At 38.3% G+C, this 25301-nt stretch overlaps 1 protein-coding gene across 2 annotated transcripts in view; it reads right to left on the bottom strand.

Moving 5' to 3' along the window:
• Nucleotides 1-23720, bottom strand: part of b4galnt4a (beta-1,4-N-acetyl-galactosaminyl transferase 4a) — a 503111-nt gene extending 479391 nt beyond the window's left edge. For both annotated transcript variants that reach the window (XM_062036152.1, XM_062036153.1), the window contains exon 1: nt 22802-23720. In XM_062036152.1, coding sequence (XP_061892136.1) covers nt 22802-22943 — 142 coding nt within the window. In that variant the 5' untranslated portion in view covers nt 22944-23720. The remainder of the gene's footprint in view (nt 1-22801) is intronic.
• Nucleotides 23721-25301: the final 1581 nt, after the last annotated feature.

The raw sequence follows: 25301 nt of genomic DNA, 5'->3' as shown, positions 1-25301 counted from the left end.
CATTCCTCATTTAAATTCAGATTAAATAGGAGGACAGTGCAGCAAGTAGGCATTTGGAAAATCATGTTGATTTGCTTGAAAGGCTTTTCCAATCCAAGCAGTGCAATCCAATCCAGCACGTTTAGCTTTTACCAAGATGAAGTACTGGACGACAACTTTCATATACACCTTTTGATTTAATTCAGTGTTTTTGAACTTCAGTCCTCTGAGAAGCGACACACATATTCATGTTTGTGGTGATTGTAAGGCCACAAGCATTCATCCACATCAGATACAAGGAAGGGGATTCATATGGCCATATTTGTCACGGTTTACCTGACACATGAAACATGACGAATGGGGGGAGTTTGGGGAGGGGGGGTGCACTATCCACTTTAGTCCCCAGATGGCAGTAGAGTGTTAAGTATCTTAAAATGTGTTTTGCGGCAATTCCAACTTTGACCACAGCGTCAGTTGCTATGTGGAGTGGTGCTTTCTATCATTTTCAGCAGACTGCATTGCTCTCATGCTTCACCTCGAAAAGCTCACAAAAGATTCTCCTTTACACGCAGTGGTACAGTAATCCCTCACCACTTGCACTTAAAATTTGGCAGTTTTACTCAGTCACTTTTTTAAGCACATTTTATTTATTTCGGCCTAAATTAATCCTTAAATGAAGTGTTATTTAAATCTTATATTAGGGGTGTAACGATTGATCGATAGATCGATTTATATTCTTATATTTCAAGTATATCGTGTGTGCGCGGCAAGTTTGCCTTCGGGAAGATAGATATCGATCCAAGATCGTTTTAAAAGGGAATCGATCGGTTTTATCCATACTAGAAAAAGGAAAACATTGGACTTAAGATTGGCAGACTTTATATGACGTTCAACACTTTGAAAAATAAGGGCGTTAAAACATGATGTCTATTTCACCTGTCTGTGATGTCATCAAACCAAAATGGCAGAAAACTACGTGGACAAACGCATACGGAAATGAAGAAGCAAGGGACCAACACCATCAACAAGGATGATAGGGCATATATGCTTCCGCACACCTGGAACGCTGTCGGTCACCGGCGACGCCAGAGCGGGGAACAAATACTGTATGGCCTGCTCGGGGAACTTTATTTAGCAGGTAAATCTATTGTTAAAATGTTGGTTACTGTACTTTTATTGAAAATTCCTTTTAATGTTGAAAAGGCTTCCTCTCTAATTCAACCTAAAGTGTCTGTTGCACTTTATTCAAATAAGGTGTGAATGCATTGGCCAATAATTGTTATTTACTTGCTTGTTTGTATCATAATTCATTCATACCTAATTCCCTTAAAAGAAATAACAGGAATATAGTCCAAGCACACCTGTGAAGTGAAAACCATATTAAGTGACTACCTCTTGAAGCTCATCGAGAGAATGCCAAGAGTGCGCAAAGCAGTAATCAGAGCAAAGGGTGGCTATTTTGAAGAAACTAGAATATAAAATATGTTTTCAGTTATTTCACCTTTTTTTGTTAAGGACATAACTCCACATGTGTTCATTCATAGTTTTGATGCCTTCAGTGACAATCTACAATGTAAATAGTCATGGAAATAAAGAAAACACATTGAATGAGAAGGTGTGTCCAAACTTTTGGCCTGTACTGTATATTTCTGGCCTAAATTAAGTGATAAATTAAGTTTTATATGTATTACAGTGCAGTATGTATCTTATTTTCTATTATATTGTGGCAATCGATTAATATATTCACCAAGCAGGACTTCCGTTTCTGAGTTAAGCATGAAAAATGCTAACAACAAACTTTTTGACCAACTTTTGGCACAACAACTTACGCCTGTGGTTTCAGCATATGAAAGCTGAAATTAAAGGAATTACTTAGGGTGAACAGAAGTTTTAGTGAATGGTAAATAGTCTGTATTTATAAAGCGCTTTACTATACCTGAAATGATACCCAAAGTAGCCTTTACTTTACATTACACATCACATTCACCCATTCACACACTGATGATGGGGCCATAGCAATGATCAGGGGTCCCCAAACTTTTTGACTCGGGGGCCACATTGGGTTAAAAAAATGTGGCCGGGGGCCGGGCTGTATATATATATATATATATATATATATATATATATATATATATATATATATATATATATATATATATATATATATATATATATATATATATATATATACACTACCGTTCAAAAGTTTGGGGTCACCCAAACAATTTTGTGGAATAGCCTTCATTTCTAAGAACAAGAATAGACTGTCGAGTTTCAGATGAAAGTTCTCTTTTTCTGGCCATTTTGAGCGTTTAATTGACCCCACAAATGTGATGCTCCAGAAACTCAATCTGCTCAAAGGAAGGTCAGTTTTGTAGCTTCTGTAACGAGCTAAACTGTTTTCAGATGTGTGAACATGATTGCACAAGGGTTTTCTAATCATCAATTAGCCTTCTGAGCCAATGAGCAAACACATTGTACCATTAGAACACTGGAGTGATATTTTCTGGAAATGGGCCTCTATACACCTATGTAGATATTGCACCAAAAACCAGACATTTGCAGCTAGAAAAGTCATTTACCACATTAGCAATGTATAGAGTGTACTTCTTTAAAGTTAAGACTAGTTTAAAGTTATCTTCATTGAAAAATAAGGACATTTTAATGTGACCCCAAACTTTTGAACGGTAGTGTATACATATATACACACTACCGTTCAAAAGTTTGGGGTCACATTGAAATGTCCTTATTTTTGAAGGAAAAGCACTGTACTTTTCAATGAAGATAACTTTAAACTAGTCTTAACTTTAAAGAAATACACTCTATACATTGCTAATGTGGTAAATGACTATTCTAGCTGCCAATGTCTGGTTTTTGGTGCAATATCTACATAGGTGTATAGAGGCCCATTTCCAGCAACTATCACTCCAGTGTTCTAATGGTACAATGTGTTTGCTCATTGGCTCAGAAGGCTAATTGATGATTAGAAAACCCTTGTGCAATCATGTTCACACATCTGAAAACAGTTTAGCTCGTTACAGAAGCTACAAAACTGACCTTCCTTTGAGCAGATTGAGTTTCTGGAGCATCACATTTGTGGGGTCAATTATACGCTCAAAATGGCCAGAAAAAGAGAACTTTCACCTGAAACTCGACAGTCTATTCTTGTTCTTAGAAATGAAGGCTATTCCACAAAATTGTTTGGGAGACCCCAAACTTTTGAACGGTAGTGTATATATATATATATATATATATATATATATATATATATATATATATATATATATATATATATATATATATATATATATATATATATATATATACACATTGTCTTTATGTTCATCGACATTTAACATTGTCACGTTATCTATGGGAAAATTCATTTTTAGACAATATGATTTGCCTGAGCGGCTAGGAGACACCGAGAGTAACAAGCGGTATAAAATGGACTAGAAAGGAAAGATAAAATAAAAAATGAAATAAAATAAATTAAAACACTTTTCTTTTTGACTTGGGACTTCCCGTGGGCTGGATTTTGGACGCTGGGGGGCCGGATCCGGCCCGCGGCCCGTAGTTTGGGGACCCCTGGCAATGATGCTTGAATGATCCTCTGGGCAACCAGTTACTACTGTAATCTATAGTAGAACACATTTAAGGCTGCTATATTGCGTGAAACAAGTGTAAAGGTAACTACAAGGGTGTTATTTTATACTTACATGGCTCAATTTATGTAAAAAAAAAAAAAAAAAGTATTTAGAAGGTCGTAAACAGTTAATGCTACAACTATGAAAATAATAATGAATAATAACCCTATGACTCGGAAACATGCCAGACACAAGTGTCTGTCTTAATTGTTTATTTTTTATGCTACTTTTATGTTTTTTTAGATGTACGGCGACCTTGATTGCCTTGAAAGGCACCTTACAAAATAAATGTATTATTATTATGTGACGGAAGTCCGTTTATCATAGTGAGGCCTAGAATCAATTAGCCTCTGTAAATGAGGGACGGCTATATTTCTATGTAGTGGCCATGCTTGAAGACTTGACGACGGCCAGTGAATTGATGATTATAAAGAATCCTTCAGCTACCAGTGAGTAGAGCGCACTCAAGGCTGCTATATTGAGCAAAACAATTGTAAAGCCGTTATTAATGCTAGAAAACATTTTAAAAGGTCAACTGTTTTTATGCTTTAACTATGTAAATATTACATTTATAAATCCATCCATCCAGTTTCTATCGCTTGTCCCTTTTACGAACATTAAAACATTATTTTGGACCCAAGTTATTATTGGGTTTATTGGGTATTATCTATCTAAAACAGGGGAAAAAAATGGTTGGAAGCATTCATCTGAAAAAATAAACAAGTTAAGAGGGACAAAAATACTTTACCGGTTTGCTAAATCATAGGAAACAAACAAAATGTGTTTCGAAGTTCAAATGTTTGCTATGAAAACTTAACAGGCAGAGAGCATGAAGGGGTCTTCTCATGTTGTTGACCAAGCTTGCCCACACATCTGCACTCAGAGGTGAAATGTGCAACACTTTACAGTCTCCGGATATAAACAACTGCCTCCGGATAAAAACAACTGCCTCAAACACTCTTCTGAATTTGTTTTTCAACATCAGCCCATTCAAACAGAATATGTATGCCACATTCAGTATCTAACGTTTGTACTGTAATATCCTGTCTTGTACTGATAATAATCCAAAACGTAGTCCACAAAGTGTAGTGGTTCACACAGCTGACATAAAACGCAAGTACCGTGGAATCACTTCCCACACGGGTATTATAGTGAATGGTTGGTTTTCTGTACAGTATGTACACTGTCACGATTATGTCATAGTCTAATTTGCCTAAATGGCCACTTGCTATTTCCAATATTGTTGCGGATTTTTGCAAAATATGCACCTCATGCTATAGTGGTAGCAAGTTTAAAGCAAATAAATTACATGCGTTGGAGTGAAAAAATATTAAAAATGTTCATGTTTGACATTTTTACAATAAAAATTACAATTGTATCAAAATATTGAGGTATTTTTAATAGTGAATTTAAATGAAGCAAGCAATTAACTGTGATTAATTGTGATTAATTAAAATTCAAAAGTGTGATTAATTTGGTTATAAAATTACTCGTTACAACAATAATATTAGGTAAGTTTTAATGTAAACAGTGGCACCAAAAATACTTAAATATAATAAGTGTCAATCAAACTGTAGTTTATAATCTGCATAATAAAATCACAATAATAGCTTTGTTTAGTGGTCAGATGCCATTTACAAAATAAACAGCTCTCATTCCGACTGTAATGATATCCGAGCATCAATAAAACATCACACACCCTCAGGAGAAGCTTTAAGTATTAAAATTGGCACATCAACAATGACTTATGCACCAATAGCAAGCTGTGATCTAACAGGCAAAACCGGAACGCAAAAATGAAACTTTCAGAATAAAAGGTTTTAAAATAAGAGTCTCTGCATAAAAATGGAGGATTACAAATCTATTTGTGGCAGTCCAGATTCATCTGTGGCGGCCCGCCACAAATAAATGAATATATGGAAACTCTGAGGAAATGTATACATTTTGTGGATGGCGTATATCAGAAAAAAGTTTAATGAAAGAACTGTACACCAATAACAAATTAAAATCTTTTCAATGATGTCTAAAGAAAATGTGACCCATTTTCTGCACATAAAACATCATTGCAGTTAAATTATGGTGAACTCAATTACTATTGCTCGGGTTCCTAGTAACAGCATAATAATTCCGCATTAAAAGGTTTTCAGAGTATCGTGCTGATTTTTCGTTGAAACATCAGTGACTGTCATGGGAAAATGCTAATCAGCCACTAAAACAAAAAAAAAAGAAGTATAATTTTTAAGCTCAGCATGTTTTTCTATCATGGAAACTTGCACTTTTAATAAAGTATCCCATTTAGTTCTGCAAAGATTCATTCAATAAACGGGACATATGATTATTTTAATCTCAGTTTCAGTTCAGTTCAGTTAAGTTTTAGTTTATTTCGAACATGCATACATTACAATGTAATTCATCACGTATTTCGAGTTGTTTCATTACAGCACGTCCGAAAAGGAGTAGGAATTGTATCCTATTTTCTTGTTCTCTGTAACATAACAGTGAAACAATAAATAATAAACAAATAATATACCATAGTAAGTAAACAAATATTAAATACATAAATATTATTTGTCTCAATTAAAAAAATTAAAAAAAGATTCAAGATGTTCATCATAATTATTCTGTGTACTTTGTGAACACTTGTAGTTTGAACAGTCTCTTAAACTGAAACATATTGGTGCTTTGTTTGATTTCTTTAGTTAATCCATTCCATAATTTAATTCCACATACTGATATGCAAGTGTTGTACGAGCACACAAATGTTTTAAATTAGATTTTCCTCTAAGGTTGTATTTCTCCTCTTTTGTTGAGAAGAATTGTTGTACATTCTTCGGTAGCAGATTATAGTTTGCTTTGTACATCATTTTAGCTGTTTGCAAATGCACCAAATCGTTGAATTTCAATATTTGTGATTCAATAATTAAATATCCAACATTATGTATTATTCTAATTAATCTTTTTTGTAACACCGTTAGTGAATGAAGCGCACATTTGTAGTTGTTTCCCCATATTTCTGCACAATAACTCAGATATGGTAATCCATTTAAAACACTTCCTTTTGGTCCAGATAATACATAGCCGATATCCTTGGGTGTAAATTTTTCTCCACAGTCACTTCTAAAATCAGTTTTTTAGAGTCTGTCTGCAAGAAGTTCAATTTTGGAGGCCTTCCCAGAATGCAAATAAAACCACGTCCCATCCTCTCTCAAAGTATCATCATTTATCTTTTGAAAATGTACACTGTTTTAAAAATGGGTATCTTAAAGTTTTTTCTAGCCATAATCAAAAATAACCTTAATAAACATAATATACAGTAGGTTCACCCGCTCACAGGATTAGGTACACCTGTACACTCGGCGAACGATTACGGATGCATAAAAAAACTGCTTTTATCAGCATTTATGTCAATGCATATTGCACGTCAGTATTATTTTTCACATGCCAAGATTAGATGAAAATAATACATTATGCTACCTTTTTTGTAAACACAAAAAGTTACATTTTATTGTTAAAGTGGTAGTGATATTAATGCTGCCGAATGAACAGCAAGGCAGTCCAAGGAACTCTCAGACATGCATAGTGACAGAAGACAAGACTAAACCACTGTGGCACATGTGGGAGGGGACGATTCTTGACTAAAGAATGAGAAGCTGCCATTTCACATTTATATATGATAAGTTGATTATTTCACCTTTCAATGACAAGTACCACTTGAGTGTGTGTGGAGAGACTACACAACAGTGTGATATGAATATTTACATGCTTCTTAGAGCCCCATTTTCAGTAATGGCTAACATCTCACTTAGAACCCCCTTGGTGAAAGAGGGGACATGTTATTCATAAAAGGTTAAGTGAGTTGACCTGCTCGGATGCCTGCCTAACGGAAGACCGTCTATGAGACACACAGACCTGCGGACCACTGAACGCTTTCTCCCTCGCCAAACAGCCGCAGGGAGCGAGTCACAAAGATAGACATTATCTCAACTCTTAAATGTGAAGAACACATAAAAGTGAAGTCACAACATTCCTCTTGACATGTGTTGCAACCACAGAAAAAGTACAACATGGTGGTGAATCGTGAATGGTGTCACAGTAGAACCTACAGTATACAGTACAATACCTTCACTGTCTGCAAGCGTGAGAGACAGTAGTGCTTTGCCTTACAGTACTGTATATTAATCTTCATGCAACCAAGAAATATTAAGATTCATAAATGTATAAAACTTTCATTTAGTTTTCCCCTTACTGTAAATGAATAGGCTAACTTTAAAGGCCTACTGAAATGATTTTTTTTTATTTAAACGGGGATAGCAGATCCATTCTATGTGTCATACTTGATCATTTTGCGATATTGCCATATTTTTGCTGAAAGGATTTAGTAGAGAACATCGACGATAAAGTTCGCAACTTTTGGTCCCTGATAAAAAAAGCCTTGCCTGTACCGGAAGTAGCATGACGTCACAGGTTGAAGGGCTCCTCACATTTCCCCATTGTTTACAATGCAGCGACAGCGATTCGGACCGAGAAAGCGACGATTACCCCATTAATTTGAGCCAGGATGAAAGATTTGTGGATGAGGAACGTGAGAGTGAAGGACTAGAGTGCAGTGCAGGACGCATCTTTTTTCGCTCTGACCGTAACTTAGGTACAAGCTGGCTGATTGGATTCCACACTCTCTCCTTTTTCTATTGTGGATCACGGATTTGTATTTTAAACCACCTCGGATACTATATCCTCTTGAAAATGAGAGTCGAGAACGCGAAATGGACATTCACAGTGACTTTTATCCCCACGACAATACATCGGCGAAGCTCTTTAGCTACGGAGCTAACGTGATAGCATTGTGCTTAAATGCAGATAGAAACAAAAGAAATAAACCCCTGACTGGAAGGATAGACAGAAAATCAACAATACTATTAAACCATGGACATGTAACTACACGGTTAATACTTTCCAGCCTGTCGAAGCTTAACAATGCTGTTGCTAACAACGCCATTGAAGCTAACTTAGCTACGAGGCCTCGACAGAGCTATGCTAAAAACATTAGCTCTGCACCTACGCCAGCTCTCATCTGCTCATCACGACCCGTGCTCTCCTGCGTTCCAGCGATCGACGGCGCGACGAAGGACTTCACCCGATCACCGATGTGGTCGGCGGCCCGGAGATGGAGGAAGTCAAGGTGAGGACAGCGGTGCGGCAGCGGGCGTTGTAGCTTTCGACGACACCCCTGCCGCCATCAGAGTCGGCTAGAAACATATATTTCCCCAAAGTTACGTACGTGACATAAACATAGCGCCACGCACGTACGGGCAAGCGATCAAATGTTTGGAAGCCAAAGCTGTACTCACGGTAGCGCATCTGCTATCCATCTCAAAGTCCTCCTGGTTGTGTTGCTGTAGTCCGCCGCTAATACACCGATCTCACCTACAGCTTTCTTCTTTGCAGTCTTCATTGTTCATTAAACAAATTGCAAAAGATTCACCAACACAGATGTCCAGAATACTGTGGAATTTTTTGATGAAAACAGAGCTGTTTGTATTGGGACACAATGGTGTGCTAATACTTCCGTTCACTCCGTGACGTCACGCGCAAACGTCATCATACCGAGACGTTTTCAACCGGATATTTCCCGGGAAATTTAAAATTGCACTTTATAAGTTAACCCGGCCATATTGGCATGTGTAGCAATGTTAAGATTTCATCTTTGATATATAAACTATCAGACTGCGTGGTCGGTAGTAGTGGGTTTCAGTAGGCCTTTAAACATGGTGACACGCCTCCTTTCTTGACACAGATTCAAAACGTCTTTCCTGAAGCTGCCTTAACCGATCCTTGCAAAACCACAGTTAACAACAACCAAAATGTAAGCACATACATTTTAATACACTGCATGAGAGAAGAATACAATATATTATAAATAAACATTAAAAAAGTAGATGTTCTCAATTGGTTCACAGCAAAAGGGCTGTATGGAAATATAATGCACTATGCACCATAATGCACTAATGCAATATAAGTTTATTACAATTGTTAAAATTCAACAAAGGGGCTGACAAAACCCTTTGGTGGTAATCAGAAGAAACACAGGGAGACCCATCAGTGGTGGAAAGGTAACAAGAGACCTCTACGAGATGATTGCGCAATACCTTATAAACAGTCAAGGGTAGAGGAATAGGAAACAACATCCCAGCTGTTAAACAACCCTTCAATACATTTGGAAACAGATGTGTGATCATTCATTTCAAGATATTGTTTTTTTACTGTGTTACTGTCGTTTTAATTCTATTGTCCGTGAATTGTCAATGACACTGTCAAGTGTGTGATGTTTTTTTGCTGTTGTTGTTGTTGTTGTTGTTGCTTCCGTTGACCAATAATATTCACGTTTAAATGGCCATGCATACTGTATGCACTATGAGAAAACGAGAAAGGCTTGTTTTGGTGTGTGTGAAAGTTTGTGTGTTTGCATGAGTATGGGTGCACAGTAAGTGCACATACTCAAGGGCATCTTAATCATTGTGTATCGCTTTACACAGACAGCTGCAGCTGATATGTTTCCATGTTTAATGTATACCAGGAGTGGGAGACATTACACAAATTATAAAAAACTACCATGACTTATGTGGCTGCACACAAAAATACTATGATTTCAATTCACAAATGTGATCTGATTTCTAAATGGTGAGGATTTTTTTACCCAATGAGCTACTCGAATCAAGGTCTACAAATCTACAAAGATTCTATCATCAATCAAAGTTTATTTGTATAGCCCTTAATCACAAGTGTCTCAAAGGGCTGCACAAGCCACAACGACATCCTTGGCTCAGATCCCACACAACGATTGAGCTACCCACTGACTATGAGTCGACAGATTGTCGACTCATAGTTCAGCACAGCTCTTAATGTCTCTTAAGGTGCAACATTTTAAAAGCTTATCCAGGTCGTAGCACTGTTGTAATGGTGGCCAACCTGCACAGTCTAGCCCTGAACACGCTGGGCTCGAACCTGCGTCCACGAATCCCCACTGATTAGGAGTTAAAGCTGTTGTATGACATGGTTAGGTAGATGCTTAAGGAGTGCTCGGCATCGATCATTGTGACCCGCCCTATTCCTGGTTCAAACCGACAAACTGTGACGTCACGTCGCTAGGTCTGCATTAGGAGTGGTATATGGTCTCACTCTGTAGCCAATACATCCATTTTTTTAACCCTTTTGTTCACAAAAATCTCTCTTGTGGGTGGATACGTGCCTGTGAGAGACATAAAAAATCAAAGCTAATCAAACCCAACATTTCCTCTAGCACATTGGAAATGTTTTACAAAATTAAACTTCTAATTGTGACAAAAATATACAGTAGGAAGGGGATTCATCTGGCCCCATTCGTTGCGGTTTAGCTGACACATGAAACGTGACGAATTTGGGGGTGTGCACTATCCACTTAAGCCTGCAGACAGCAGTACAGTGTTAGAAATCTTGTACCAATTCCAACTTTGACCACTGCGTCAGTTGCTATGTAGAGTGGTGCTTTCCATCATTTTTAGCAGACTGCATTGCAAAATTATTAACACCCCACCTTCCTCTCACGCGAGATCCACCCAGGAATGGGGCGATATGCATCCCTTCCCTACTGTAGACACTTATTTATTTAATCTGTTCTCTTTAACCTCTATCTTGTAATGGGTATGCTATGCTAGCCGTTGGTGGTGTTCGTCAATATTTTTGGTTTATAAAATTGCAATCTTAGCCAGTGACATATAGCAGCTTTAAATGGAGCGGTGCTAGTCAATGAGCTAAAGGCCACAGGCTGTCAACTTAAAGCGCAGGAAGGGAAGGGATGGGAAAGTTGATGAAAAAAAAAAAATCATTCAGTTGATCTGATATGGTTCGAGCGCATGTGGTTGTTTAGATCATATGTTTCCTTTAGAGTGTCCCTCTTAGATTCATAGTGAGACAAATCCGTCCACCCCACTTTTCTTACAAGAGGTGACAAACATTGGCAGTAAAAGAGAATTATTGTTCCATCAATTAGACCAATTTATATTGAAGTGAACGTAGAGTCCAGCAATTGCGGACTACGCCAGGGGTGTGTTTAAGGTGGACACGAATTTCGGAATTCTAATCTGTGTACTAACAAGGAACTGGTAGCTGTGTTAGTGCCGCCTCGTCCCAGAGGTGTAGCGTATTGCTGGTAAAGTGAGTTTCACACACAGAAACTTTGTTACGACTTTCACTTCCTTTATTGACTCAAGTTTGTTGTCTCGCCAGAGCCATGGATCTCACTAAAGAGCCCAATCTTTACCGTCTTTAATTGTTTATCAGAGTAGTTTAGCCTTTTTTTGAGGTAGAAAAAGTTGCAAATGAGATCTCGGTTTTGTTCACTTTAATGAAAGACTGTATACCTTTTAAAAGTATCTGAAAGAATCACGATATAGCAGCTCGATTCACAAAACCTGACATTATACTGACCCCCAGTGACCAGTAATTATCAGAGTTGTGCAGTATAGACCATACACCATGTAAATGATATACATTTAGCTGACGATAGAGTTTTTAACACTATCGTTATATCGTGATAATGCATGTTAATGACACATTCTACCTTTCTCTCGGAAATGTGACAGCGACACGAGAACTAACGCCTCCTCACCGCAATGTAGCAACCTCCCTAGCGGCTAATATCCCTACACAGTGCAAAGCCATTTCTAAGTCAGTAATCCTTGCCCCTGTGGCAGAAAATAAACTAAGTTTCTTACAAGTATCTTTCCTGGGGGATAAGAAATAGTTAAACCTGATATACTACACACCGTAAGAAAATATGCTAATCGTAAGCTAGAGCTTTTGAATGTAAACAAAGGTAGACAGATCGATACAAATATCGACAGTAACGATGCCAAGTAGTATAGTATTAGGTCGATACCACAGTGGTTAGATAGTGGTTTAATATAAAAAATCTAATGTTGTTATTTGTAATTGTTTACAAACTCAGACAATGAGTTCCTGGGTACAAGAGGGTTTTAAATGCTAAAACCAAACCATTTAAATCAGAGCCAATAATAGGATATAATTTAAATATTTAATTGAAATTGTTACATCGCCATCTTGTGTTTTCTGTTTGATTAGAATTGTGATGAAACAATGAATCATTCTATAAACTTGAAAAAATTAATTATCAGTATCAGCATTGGTATGAACAATAATGCCCCTGTAACGACCTGGTATTGGGCTACGTTCACACTGCAGGGTAGGATATTCCATTCAGACTTTTTTGTAAAATCCGATCTTTTTATGTAGTTGTTCCCATTACAAAAAAGGCAATGTCTAATGCAGGGGTCACCAACGCGGTGCCCGCGAGCACCAGGTAGCCCGTAAGGACCAGATGAGTAGCCCGCTGGCCTGTTCTAAAAATAGCTCAAATAGCAGCACTTACCAGTGAGCTGCCTCTATTTTTTACATTTTATTTATTTACTAGCAAGCTGGTCTCGCTTTGCTCGACATTTTTAATTCTAAGAGAGACAAAACTCAAATAGAATTTGAAAATCCAAGAAAATATTTTAAAGACTTGGTCTTCACTTGTTTAAATAAATTCATTATTATTTTTACTTTGCTTCTTATAAGTTTCAGAAAGACAATTTTAGAGAAAAAAATACAACCTTAAAAATGATTTTAGGATTTTTAAACACATATACCTTTTTACCGTTTAAATTCCTTTCTCTTCTTTCCTGACAATTTAAATCAATGTTCAAGTAAATTTATTTTTTTTATTGTAAAGAATAATAAATACATTTTAATTTAATTCTTCATTTTAGCTTCTGTTTTTTCGACGAAGAATATTTGTGAAATATTTCTTCAAACTTATTATGATTAAAATTCAAAAAAATTATTCTGGCAAATCTAGAAAATCTGTAGAATCAAATTTAAATCTTATTTCAAAGTCTTTTGAATTTCTTTTAAAATTTTTGTTCTGGAAAATCTACAAGAAATAATGATTTGTCTTTGTTAGAAACATAGCTTGGTCCATCCATCCATCCATCCATTTTCTACCGCTTATTCCCTTTGGGGTCGCGGCGGCGCTGGAGCCTATCTCAGCTACAATCGGGCGGAAGGCGGGGTACACCCTGGACAAGTCGCAGCCTCATCGCTTGGTCCAATTTGTTATATATTCTAACAAATTGTAGATTGGATTTTAACCTATTTAAAACATGACATCAAAATTCAAAAATTAATCTTAATTTAGGAAAAATTACGAATGATGTTCCATAAATTCTTTTTTTTATTTTTTCAAAAAGATTCGAATTAGCTAGTTTTTTTCGGTTGAATTTTGAATTTTAAATAGTCGAAATTGAAGATAAACTATGTTTCAAAATGTAATACTAATTTTTTTCGTGTTTTCTCCTCTTTTAAACCGTTCAATTAAGTGTAAATATCATTAATTATTAATAATAACATAGAGTTAAAGGTAAATTGAGCAAATTGGCTATTTCTGGCAATTTATTTATGTGTGTATCAAACTGGTAGCCCTTCGCATTAATCAGTACCCAAGAAGTAGCTCTTGGTTTCAAAAAGGTTGGTGACCCCTGGTCTAATGTGAACACAACCGGACCTACATGCAGACATGACGTCATGAAGTGAACATGGCTCCAATTCTAGGTCTCAGTACTGGCGCATTTGTGGCAATTTCAAGGATTTTGTGCAATCAACGTCAACATTTTCTGAATGGAATTATTGCGCGTAGAAGATTAAGAAGGAAGAGGAGAAGCGCTATGGCTCCCGCAGTTTGTGGGACACTTGCTTCAACATCAGCTTTGAAGAACGTGTGGCCGAGCAGTCGTAGACTGGAGTGGTGGTACATTGACGTGAGCTCCGAAAAACTAAATTTAAGCCTGTTTTCTACTCTATTGTCAACTGTTTATTTTGCAACCCTCTACCTTGGCAAAAAATTATGACACTTATCGCTATTTGATGATGTATTGGTCGGATGAACACGACCGGAGCATTCAGACTGCAGTCGTATCGGATACATACGGTATCTGATTTATATCCACATACAAAGAAGCCTGGATCGGATTTAAAATAATTTGGAATGGCACTGTTAACATTGACATGAAAAAAAATCTGATACAGGCCACATACTGTATGTGCAATAATATCTGAACTGACATGCTACTGACATCGTAGTATCACCCAAACTAATATAAAGTATTGAAAAAACAGAAGATTGCTTATTAGATTTTAACATAAGTGTAAGTAGTCATGTTATAGCAAAAAGTAAACAGCTATTAACAGTAAATTAACAAGTAGATTAATCCATTTTGAGAAAATAATGTACCCGGGAATTACGTAATATGTTACTGCTAATGTCAGCAGCTAAATTAGAAGCCTTTGTAACCTGTTTTGAAATGGTTCTATTATTACTTACATTATATACCAAATAATATATCATGATTAGGGGTGTAACGATTAAATGATATATCAGCAGATTGATTTGTATTCCTAAATTTCAAATATATTGATCTGTATACAAGATAGTTTTAAAAGGGAATTGTTCGATTTTATCGATACTAGAAAGATTGAATTTAAGAACATATCAATCCAGTGCTAACTCAACAAACCGTAAGAAACGGAGGTAAAAACTATTCAAAAGGGTTAAGTTCACTTTTCTCATGTTTGACAGAGAGAGACAGAGACATTTTGGGGCAACTAGGGTGCCAAATGACAATGTGTTTGAAGCAAAAGACAAAACAGCAGGTTTTAAGTTTCATGTGGGTCGAGGAGGAGGAGCCACAGTCACCCTTTACTGTGTACCTCTTGCTTGGCCCCAGTATAAACCGTTTGCTTGCCTAACAGAAATGCTAATGTGACATCCAGCGGACACATTTAGAACAGCAGTTTGTTTCGTTAAAAAAAAAAAAAGCAGCTAATTTTAATACTTGGCAAACTCATCCCGCGGGCCGGATAAAACCTGCCGTAGGTTTGACACCCCTGCCTAAGACGCTGTCCACCTTTGGCGCTGCCAGTGTGAAGAACAGAATACAGAATATGGGTCGGGAAACTTTATCTAGCAGGTAAATGCACTGTTGAAATGTTATATACTCTAGTGTTGTCGAAAATTGCTTGAATGTTGAAAATGAGAGCAGAAAATGTTTCCTCTTGTTAATTCAATCTAAAGTATTGGTTGAACTACATTCAAATAAAATGTGAATGTATTGGCCAATAATTGTTCTTTCCTTGCTTGTTTGTATCCATAACTCATTTATACTAGGGATGGACAGATTCACCGATTCGCACTGGTGGTTCGAATCAAACACTTGCGATGTGACTGCATCGATACATTCCATCATGCATCGATAAACAACAGGGGCAAGTCTGTGATGCATCGGCTCTTGCCTCTCTCAATCGGTTTAATTCATGCGTCCGATCGATATTAATATGTTCTATATGTTCCTGCTCAGCCCAGTGTCACTTGTTGTAGAAACTCATTTTATACAGTGTCGGTTGTTTATTTTTCACGTAAGATCCATGGAGGTCTGCGGTGAGATCTGACTGGCAGCCCTGACTCTGTCCTATTTCCGGAGTCGGCACATAAGGAAACTGACTTCCGGAAAGGAGCAGCACAGAACAATGCACGTGACATGGAGGACAGTGATGAGCTAGTCGATGCTCCCAAACACTCGCATAAATCGGACGTATGGAAATACTTTGGGTTTTATAAGAAAGACGGTAAGAATGATGAGACACATGCAATATGTAAAGAATGCCTTGATTTTGATTGATTGATTGATTGAAACTTTTATTAGTAGATTGCACAGTTCAGTACATATTCCGTACAATTGACCACTAAATGGTAACACCCGAAAAAAGTTTTTCAACTTGTTTAAGTCGGGGTCCACGTAATCAATTCATGCTGCTATCAAATACATGAGTAGCACGACAAACCTGGCTACACACATGAAGAGACGTAGAGTATTGTTTGCTGAAACTTTCTGCCAATAGTATTTTATATTTCTACTTTTATCAGAAACTTGTATTTATGTTGTTTAATTCTTATACAAACAAATTACAGTTATTTACACTCAGTACTTGGTCAACTAACATACATTTATGATAATATCAATATAATAGACACTATTTTTCTTTGCATAACAGTCATGATTGTTTGCACTGAGCATGCATATTGCTCATACTGGAGTGAAGAGTGCCCTCTACAATTGTAAAGTTATGCTTTGTCAAAACAAAATGGGTTAACATAATAAGCAGAGAGGAGTGCTTGATAATAAAATGTAATTTCATTTTCAAATAGTGAATTGTCATTTTTAAATAGGCTTGTTGGTTTGCTCCACACAAAAAAAGCAATGTGAAATGCAACCTTCAAGTTCATACAAAGAGTAAGGCAGAGTTAAGCTTTTGAGGCAAGAGACTGGATGTAGACTTAAACATTTCTGAACCGAATGGTACTGCATAATAAAACTACTAATCGAACTGAACCCCTTTGTAAGGTCTATGTTGTATCGTTATGAAATCATTTTGAATTGCATCGTATCGAGAACAGGAGTGAATCGTATCGAGAATAGGAGTGAATAGGAGTTGCATTGAATCGGCAAGAGGCTTCATTGTATCGTTGCTGTATCCTATTGGTGATCATGTATTGAGATGCGTGTTGAATCGGCTTCTGGGGTGAAGAAGTCCATCCCTAATTTATACCTAATTCCTTTTAAACAAATAACAAATATATTAGAAACCTCACATGCAGTGTACAGTATCCAGCATATATTTCAGCCACACTGGTTGATTTGTCATTGCTAAAAAGTTACTGAATTGATTTCAAATCATTGGAACATTTTGGATCGTACCGATTGTAACAGGAAATCGCAAAAAGCCGCTGCCTGACCACGGCTCAGGAAATCTGTAGAGACTCCTCCCACCCCCACCAAGGACTGTTTTCACTGCTGGACTCTAGAAATAAGTACCGCAGCCTCCGAAGCAGAACCTCCGGGTTCTGTAACAGCTTCTTCCCTCAGGCCACAAGACTCTTGAGGGAATAATCCCCTCAATCCCCCCCCAAAAACGGATTAACTCTCTGGAATATAAAGACAATACAACATACATCCATAAACATGGATGCATATGAAAAAGTGCAATATATTTATCTGTGCAGTAATCTATTTATTTATATCTGCACCTTATTGCTCTTTTATCCTGCATTACGTGTCGTTCTTATCTGTACTGTAAAGTTCAAATTTGAATGACAATAAAGTGAAGTCTAAATCTTCGTAGCCCCTAAACCACGGGTCCCCAATTTTTAATTTTTTTAATCTTTCATTTCTAATCCATTTTCTACCGCTTGTTACTCTCGGTGTCTCCTAGCCGCTCAGGCAAATCATATTGTCTAAAAATAAATTTTCCCATCGATAAGGTGACAATGTTAAACTTCTCCCACGGATGATGGGTAGGCTCCTCCGTCGCTTTGACAGTTTCACTTCCGGTTCACTGACATAGGAAAAAATCCTTTTGCGTGATCTCGCAAAAAGTATTGCAAGATCTCACAAAAGTTTTTTTTCCTATGTCAGTGAACCGAAAGTAAAACAGACACGACGATGCTGAACCGGAAGTGAAACAGACACCGCGATGGAGGAGCGGGAGCATGCGGGAGCCTACCCATCATCTGTGCTCTGTTGTGGGACCATAATACGATTTGATGTCTTTATATGTTAGGCCAATACTAAAATAGAAATCAATAAACTTCTCCCACGGATGATGGCTAGGCTCCTCCATCGCTTTGTCCGTTTCACTTGCGGTTCACCATCGCTGTGTCTGTTTTACTTCCGGCTCACTGACAGGAAAAAAACCTTTTGCGAAATCTCGCAAAAGTATCGCAAGATCTCGCAAAAAGTATCGCGAGATCTCGCAAAAGGTTTTTTTCCTATGTCAGTGAACCGGAAGTAAAAAAGACACAGCGATAGTGAACCGGAAGTGAAACAGACACCGCGATGAAGGAGCGGGAGCATGCGGGAGCCTACCCATCCTCTGTGCTCTGTTGTGGGGCGGCGGGGTTGAGGTGTGGGAAGGGGGGCGGGGGTTTCGTGATAGCGGGGGTGTACATTGTAGCGTCCCGGAAGAGTTAGTGCTGCAAGGGGTTCTGGGTATTTGTTCTGTTGTGTTTATGTTGTGTTACGGTGCGGATGTTCTCCCGAAATGTGTTTGTCATTCTTGTTTGGTGTGGGTTCACAGTGTGGCGCATATTTGTAACAGTGTTAAAGTTGTTTATACGCGCACCCTCAGTGTGACCTGTATGGCTGTTGATCAAGTATGCCTTGCATTCTCCTATGTGTGTGTAAAAGCCGCATACATTATGTGACTCGGCCGGCACGCTGTTTGTATGGAGGAAAAGCGAACGTGACGACAGGTTGTGGAGGACGCTAAAGGCAGTGCCTTTAAGGAACGCCCCCAATATTGTTGTCCGGGTGGAAATCGGGAAAATTTCGGGAGAATGGTTGCCCCGGGAGATTTTCGGGAGGGGCACTGAAATTCAGGAGTCTCCCGAAAAAATCGGGAGGGTTGGCAAGTATGGTTGTGGGACCATAATACGATTTTATGTCTTTATATGTTAGGCCAATACTAAAATAGAAATTAATAAACTTCTCCCACGGATGATGGGTAGGCTCCTCCATCGCTTTGTCCGTGTCACTTCTGGTTCACCATTGCTGTGTCTGTTTTACTTCCGGCTCACTGACATAGGAAAAAAACCTTTTGCGAGATCTCGCAAAAAAGTATCGCGAGATCTCACAAAACATTTTTTCCCCTCCATGTCCCTTTAAGAGCTCCGTATAAAACCAAGTCTTTTAAAGGCCTACTGAAACCCACTACTACCGACCACGCAGTCCGATAGTTTATATATCAATGATGAAATCTTAACATTGCAACACATGTCAATACGGCCGGGTTAGATTAGTAAAGTGCAATTTTAAATTTTCCGCAAATAATTCTGCTGAAAACGTCTCGGTATGATGACGTTTGCGCGTGACTTCACGGATTGTGCGGACATATTGGGACACCATTGTGGCCAGCTATTAAGTCGTCTGTTTTCATCGCAAAATTCCACAGTATTCTGGACATCTGTGTTGGTGAATCTTTTGCAATTTGTTTAATGAACAATGAAGACAGCAAAGAAGAAAGCTGTAAGTGGGATCGGTGTATTAGCGGCTGGCTACAGCAACACAACCAGGAGGACTTTGAGTTGGATAGCAGACGCGCTACCGTGAGTACACAGCTTTGGCTTCCAAACATTTGATCGCTTGCCCGTACGTGCGTGCCGCTATGTGCATGTCACGTACGTAACTTTGGGGAAATATATGTGCTGTCTGAACTTTACGGAGGTGAACGGTACTTTGGGCTGTGGGATTGAGTGTGTTGTGCAGGTGTTTGATTTGTATTGGCGGGTTATATGGACGTGTTTGTTATGCGGATTAATTTGTGGCATATAAAATATAAGCCTGGTTGTGTTGTGGCTAATAGAGTATATATACACTACCGTTCAAAAGTTTGGGGTCACATTGAAATGTCCTTATTTTTGAAGGAAAAGCACTGTACTTTTCAATGAAGATAACTTTAAACTAGTCTTAACTTTAAAGAAATACATTCTATACATTGCTAATGTGCTAAATGACTATTCTAGCTGCAAATGTCTGTTTTTTGGTGCAATATCTACATAGGTGTATAGAGGCCCATTTCCAGCAACTATCACTCCAGTGTTCTAATGGTACAATGTGTTTGCTCATTGGCTCAGAAGGCTGATTGATGATTAGAAAACCCTTGTGCAATCATGTTCACACATCTGAAAACAGTTTAGCTCGTTACAGAAGCTACAAAACTGACCTTCCTTTGAGCAGATTGAGTTTCTGGAGCATCACATTTGTGGGGTCAATTAAACGCTCAAAATGGCCAGAAAAAGAGAACGTTCATCTGAAACTCGACAGTCTATTCTTGTTCTTAGAAATGAAGGCTATTCCACAAAATTGTTTGGGTGACCCCAAACTTTTGAACGGTAGTGTATATGTCTTGTGTTTATTTACTGTTTTAGTCATTCCCAGCTGAATATCAGGTCCCACCCACCTCTCACAGCATCTTCCCTATCTGAATCGCTTCCACTGCCCTCTAATCCTTCACTCTCACTTTCCTCATCCACAAATCTTTCATCCTCGCTCAAATTAATGGTGATTGTAAACAATGTGCAGATGTGAGGCGTTCCACAACCTGTGACGTCACGCTACTTTATCGTCGATGTTCTCTACTAAATCCTTTCAGCAAAAATATGGCAATATCGCGAAATGATCAAGTATGACACATAGAATGGATCTGCTATCCCCGTTTGAATAAAAAAAAAATAATTTCATTAAATTTCATCATTTCGCTATATCGCCATATTTTTGCTGAAAAGATTTAGTAGAGAACAACGACGATAAAGGTCGCAACTTTTGGTCGCTGATAAAAAAAAGCCTTGCCTATACCGGAAGTAGCGTGACGTCACCGGAGGAAGGACTCCTCATATTTTTCCATTGTTTACAATGCAGCGAGAGAGATTCGGACCGAGAAAGCGACGATTACCCCATTAATGTGAGCGAGGATGAAAGATTTGTGAATGAGGAAAGTGAGAGTGAAGGACTACAGTGCAGGACGTATCTATTTTCGCTCTGACCATAACTTAGGTACAAGGGTTCATTGGATTCCACACTTTCTCCTTTTTCTATTGTGGATCACAGATTTGTATTTTAAACCACCTCGGATACTATATCCTCTTGAAAATGAGAGTCCAGAACGCGAAATGGACATTCACAGTGACTTTTATCTCCACGACAATACATCGGCGAAGCTCTTTGGCTACTGAGCTAACGTGATAGAACAGAAGATCAACAATACTATTAAACCATGGACATGTAAATACACGGTTAATAATTCCCAGCTTGGCGAAGCTTAACAATGCTGTCGCTAACGACGCCATTGAAGCTAACTTAGCAACGGGACCTCACAGAGCTATGATAAAAACATTAGCGCTCCACCTACGCCAGCCAGCCCTCATCTGCTCATCAACACCCGTGCTCACCTGCGTTCCAGCGATCGACGGAAGGACGAAGGACTTCACCCGATCATCCGTGCGGTCGTCGGCTAGCGTCGGCTAGCGCCGGCTAGCGCGTCTGCTATCCAAGTCAAAGTCCTCCTGGTTGTGTTGCTACAGCCAGCCGCTAATACACCGATCCCGCTTACAACTTTCTTCTTTGCAGTCTTCATTGTTCATTAAACAAATTGGAAAAGATTCACCAACACAGATGTCCAGAATACTGTGGAATTTTGAGATGAAAACAGAGCTTTTTTGCATTGGATTCAATGGGGTACCAATACTTCCGTTTCAACGATTGACGTCACGCACATACGTCATCATATATAGACGTTTTCAACTGGAAGTTCAGCGGGAAATTTAAAATTGCACTTTATAAGTTAACCCGGCCGTATTGGTATGTGTTGCAATGTTAAGATTTCATCATTGATGTATAAACTATCGGACTGCGTGGTCGGTAGTAGTGGGTTTCACTAGGCCTTTAATTTGTGGCATATTAAATATAAGCCTGGTTGTGTTGTGGCTAATAGAGTATATATATAATGTCTTTGGTTTATTTACTGTTTTAGTCATTCCCAGCTGAATATCAGGTCCCACCCGCCTCTCACACCATCTTCCCTATCTGAATCGCCTCCACTGCCCTCTAATCCTTCACTCTCACTTTCCTCATCCACAATCTTTCATCCTCGCTCAAATTAATGGGGTAATCGTCGCTTTCTCGGTCCGAATCGCTCTCGCTGCTGCTGGCCATGATTGTAAACAATGTGCAGATGTGAGGCGCTCCACAACCTGTGACGTCACGCTACTTCCGGTACAGGCAAGGCTTTTTTATCAGCGACCAAAAGTTGCAAACTTTATCGTCGATGTTCTCTACTAAATCCTTTCAGCAAAAATATGGCAATATCGCGAAATGATCAAGTATGACACATAGAATGGACCTGCTATCCCCATTTAAATAAGAACATTTCATTTCAGTAGGCCTTTAAAGTCTAATCTAAAGAGAAAAAAAAACGTCTCTGAATCGTTGCTAAAACGAATCGTTACACCCTAATAAAAACACCCAAGCGCTTACCTTTCCCGTAGTTAAAGTGGAGTTTGATGGTCTTCCCCTGGTGAATGTGCAGGTAAGTGAACCACACGGCGGAGGTGAGCAGCACCAGAAGCAGCAGCAGCTTGAACTGCTTCCGGATCTTCTTCACGGGGAAGCGCAGCATCCTGACTCCAACATCCTCCGTTGGCGGCCCGAGTGAGAGTCAGAACGTATCCGGGACTGCGTGGAGCGGCTGGTGGGGGGGGGGGGAGTGTTACCTTACACTCCGTGGACCACCTCTGCTCGCACGGTGGGAACAACAGCGTGGAGAAGTGACGCCGCTTCGGGGTGACACTTGTTCATGTCGCCAAAAATTCACTTAAGAGGACAGAAAATAGCAGTCTGGCGATTATCTACACAAATCCTCCCCTCAGTAGGGATCATCCGCGTCGGGCACTTTGACGTCCCACGCTCGGCGTCGGAGGTAAGCAGGTGGGGAGACGTCAACATGTCACAGCTCCATCTTGTGAAAAAGTGAGGCTGAGTGTGGGAGCGCCTTTTTATTCAAGTCCCGGGAGAGGAGGGGCGCTCGGCTGTCATCACGCCGGGCTCCGAGCTAAGCACTTCACACATGCACCACGACAACGAGGCATGTCAAAGCCAACATTCCTCCGTTTGGAATCCACGGTAAAGACGGACGAGGAGTCCGATAATCCTCGGCAGGTGCATGGCAGACATTTCCGTAAAAGTAGCTTGCGTGCTCCTCTAGATGACAATTTAGTCGAGCGTAAAAAAAAAAAAAAAGGTAGAATCCTAGCGCATCTTCATGACTAAATGTCAGATATCGTCCAAGCCTTAAAAAAAACCTCGGTGGATGGGAGAAAAAAATATTTAAGCAAGAGGCTCCGCAAACTACTCCTTTGTTTAGTTGGATTAAAACACGTAAACGTAGCCGCTTTCCGCTCAGGACGCCCATCAATTGAGCAGCTGAAAGGTGCAGAGCAACCTACCCTGGGAGGATGAAGAGTGACACGGCCAACAGCCAATTAAAACGCAGTATCTTTGCTCATAGGGGCGGGGCTACAAGGTCAGCGATCAGCGTTTATTTATTATAATAATAATTATTATTATTATTATTAGTGTGTTTTTTATTATTCAGACAATAGCTGAGTACAACTTGTGCTATAGATAAAAAAAAATCAAAAAAACATTTCCGTATGTGTGTTTTTTTTTTAACATATTATACTCAATATTAATGTACATTTAATGTGAAACGGCAATCATTAATATTAAAACAATATTAAATATTCAGATAGATCAAAGTGGTGCTACACAGTTTATGATTGCCATGATACGGAATTATTTTCTTAGATTTATTTTATTGTATTTTATGTTTTTATCTATAGTTTAAGTTTTACTTAGCTATTGTCTCATATATATATTGTCAACAATATATATAATATAATATGTTGGAGACAATAGCTAAGTAAAACTTGTACTATACAGTATATAGATTAAAAAAACTTAATCTAGGAAAATATTTCCGTATGTGTGTTTTTTTTTTACATATTTTACTTAATATTACTGTACATTTAATGTGAAACGGAAATCATAAATATTATAAATATTCAGATAGATCAAACTGGTGCTACACAGTTTATGATTGCCGTTTCACCTTAAATGTACAGTAATATTAAGTATAATATGTACAAAAAAAACACACACACATACGGAAATATTTTCTTAGATGTATCTTATTTGTATTTCTTTTTTTATTTAGCTATTGTCTCCATCCAAAATGGATGGAGACAATAGCTAAGTAAAACTTGTGCTATAGATTTAAAAAATCAATCTAGGAAAATATTTCCGTATGTGTGTGTTTTTTTACATTTTATACTTATTTTACAGCACCCCCGCGACCCCGAACGGGACAAGCGGTAAAAATGGATGGATGGATGGATGGATTACTGTAAATCTAATGTGAAATGGCAATCATAAACTGTGTACCACCAGTTTGATGTATCTGAATATTTACAATACATTTTTAAAATTATCACATGTTTTGCCATTTTGCTTAAAATAAAATAACTAATCTGCGTGTCCACATAATTTGCTACTCATTAAACTGCTTGTTAAAGGTAATTACATATAAGGGCGTGGCTGGCTACACTCAACCAGACGCTCCCGGGATATGTACGCATTGCTGCCCTCCTCTGGCCACATGGAAAATTACATCAAACTTTGTATCTGGTACACGTGCATCGCCATCAAAATACTCTGTTTTGTTGATTCATTTCGTGATTTTAATGTGGGATTTACTCTTAAAAATGATTTTTAAAAAATGCTCACTTTCTATTGCAAAACATATTAGATACGTCATACAAATATGTCCAAGGATGTTCACATTTGTCCAGGTCATTGTGTGCATTGTGTATTATTTATTACAAATGTTTAGTCTTCCATTATGTTTTACTTCTTTTACTGTTTGTAAAAACCTGCCTTGTAACCAGAATTTCCCTGTTTTTGGATTAATATAAGTCCA

The sequence above is a fragment of the Entelurus aequoreus genome, linkage group LG24 (assembly GCF_033978785.1).
Source record: "Entelurus aequoreus isolate RoL-2023_Sb linkage group LG24, RoL_Eaeq_v1.1, whole genome shotgun sequence".
Taxonomy (NCBI): domain Eukaryota; kingdom Metazoa; phylum Chordata; class Actinopteri; order Syngnathiformes; family Syngnathidae; genus Entelurus; species Entelurus aequoreus.
Note: the sequence above shows the minus strand (reverse complement) of the source record. Positions and strands in the feature narration are given on the sequence as shown.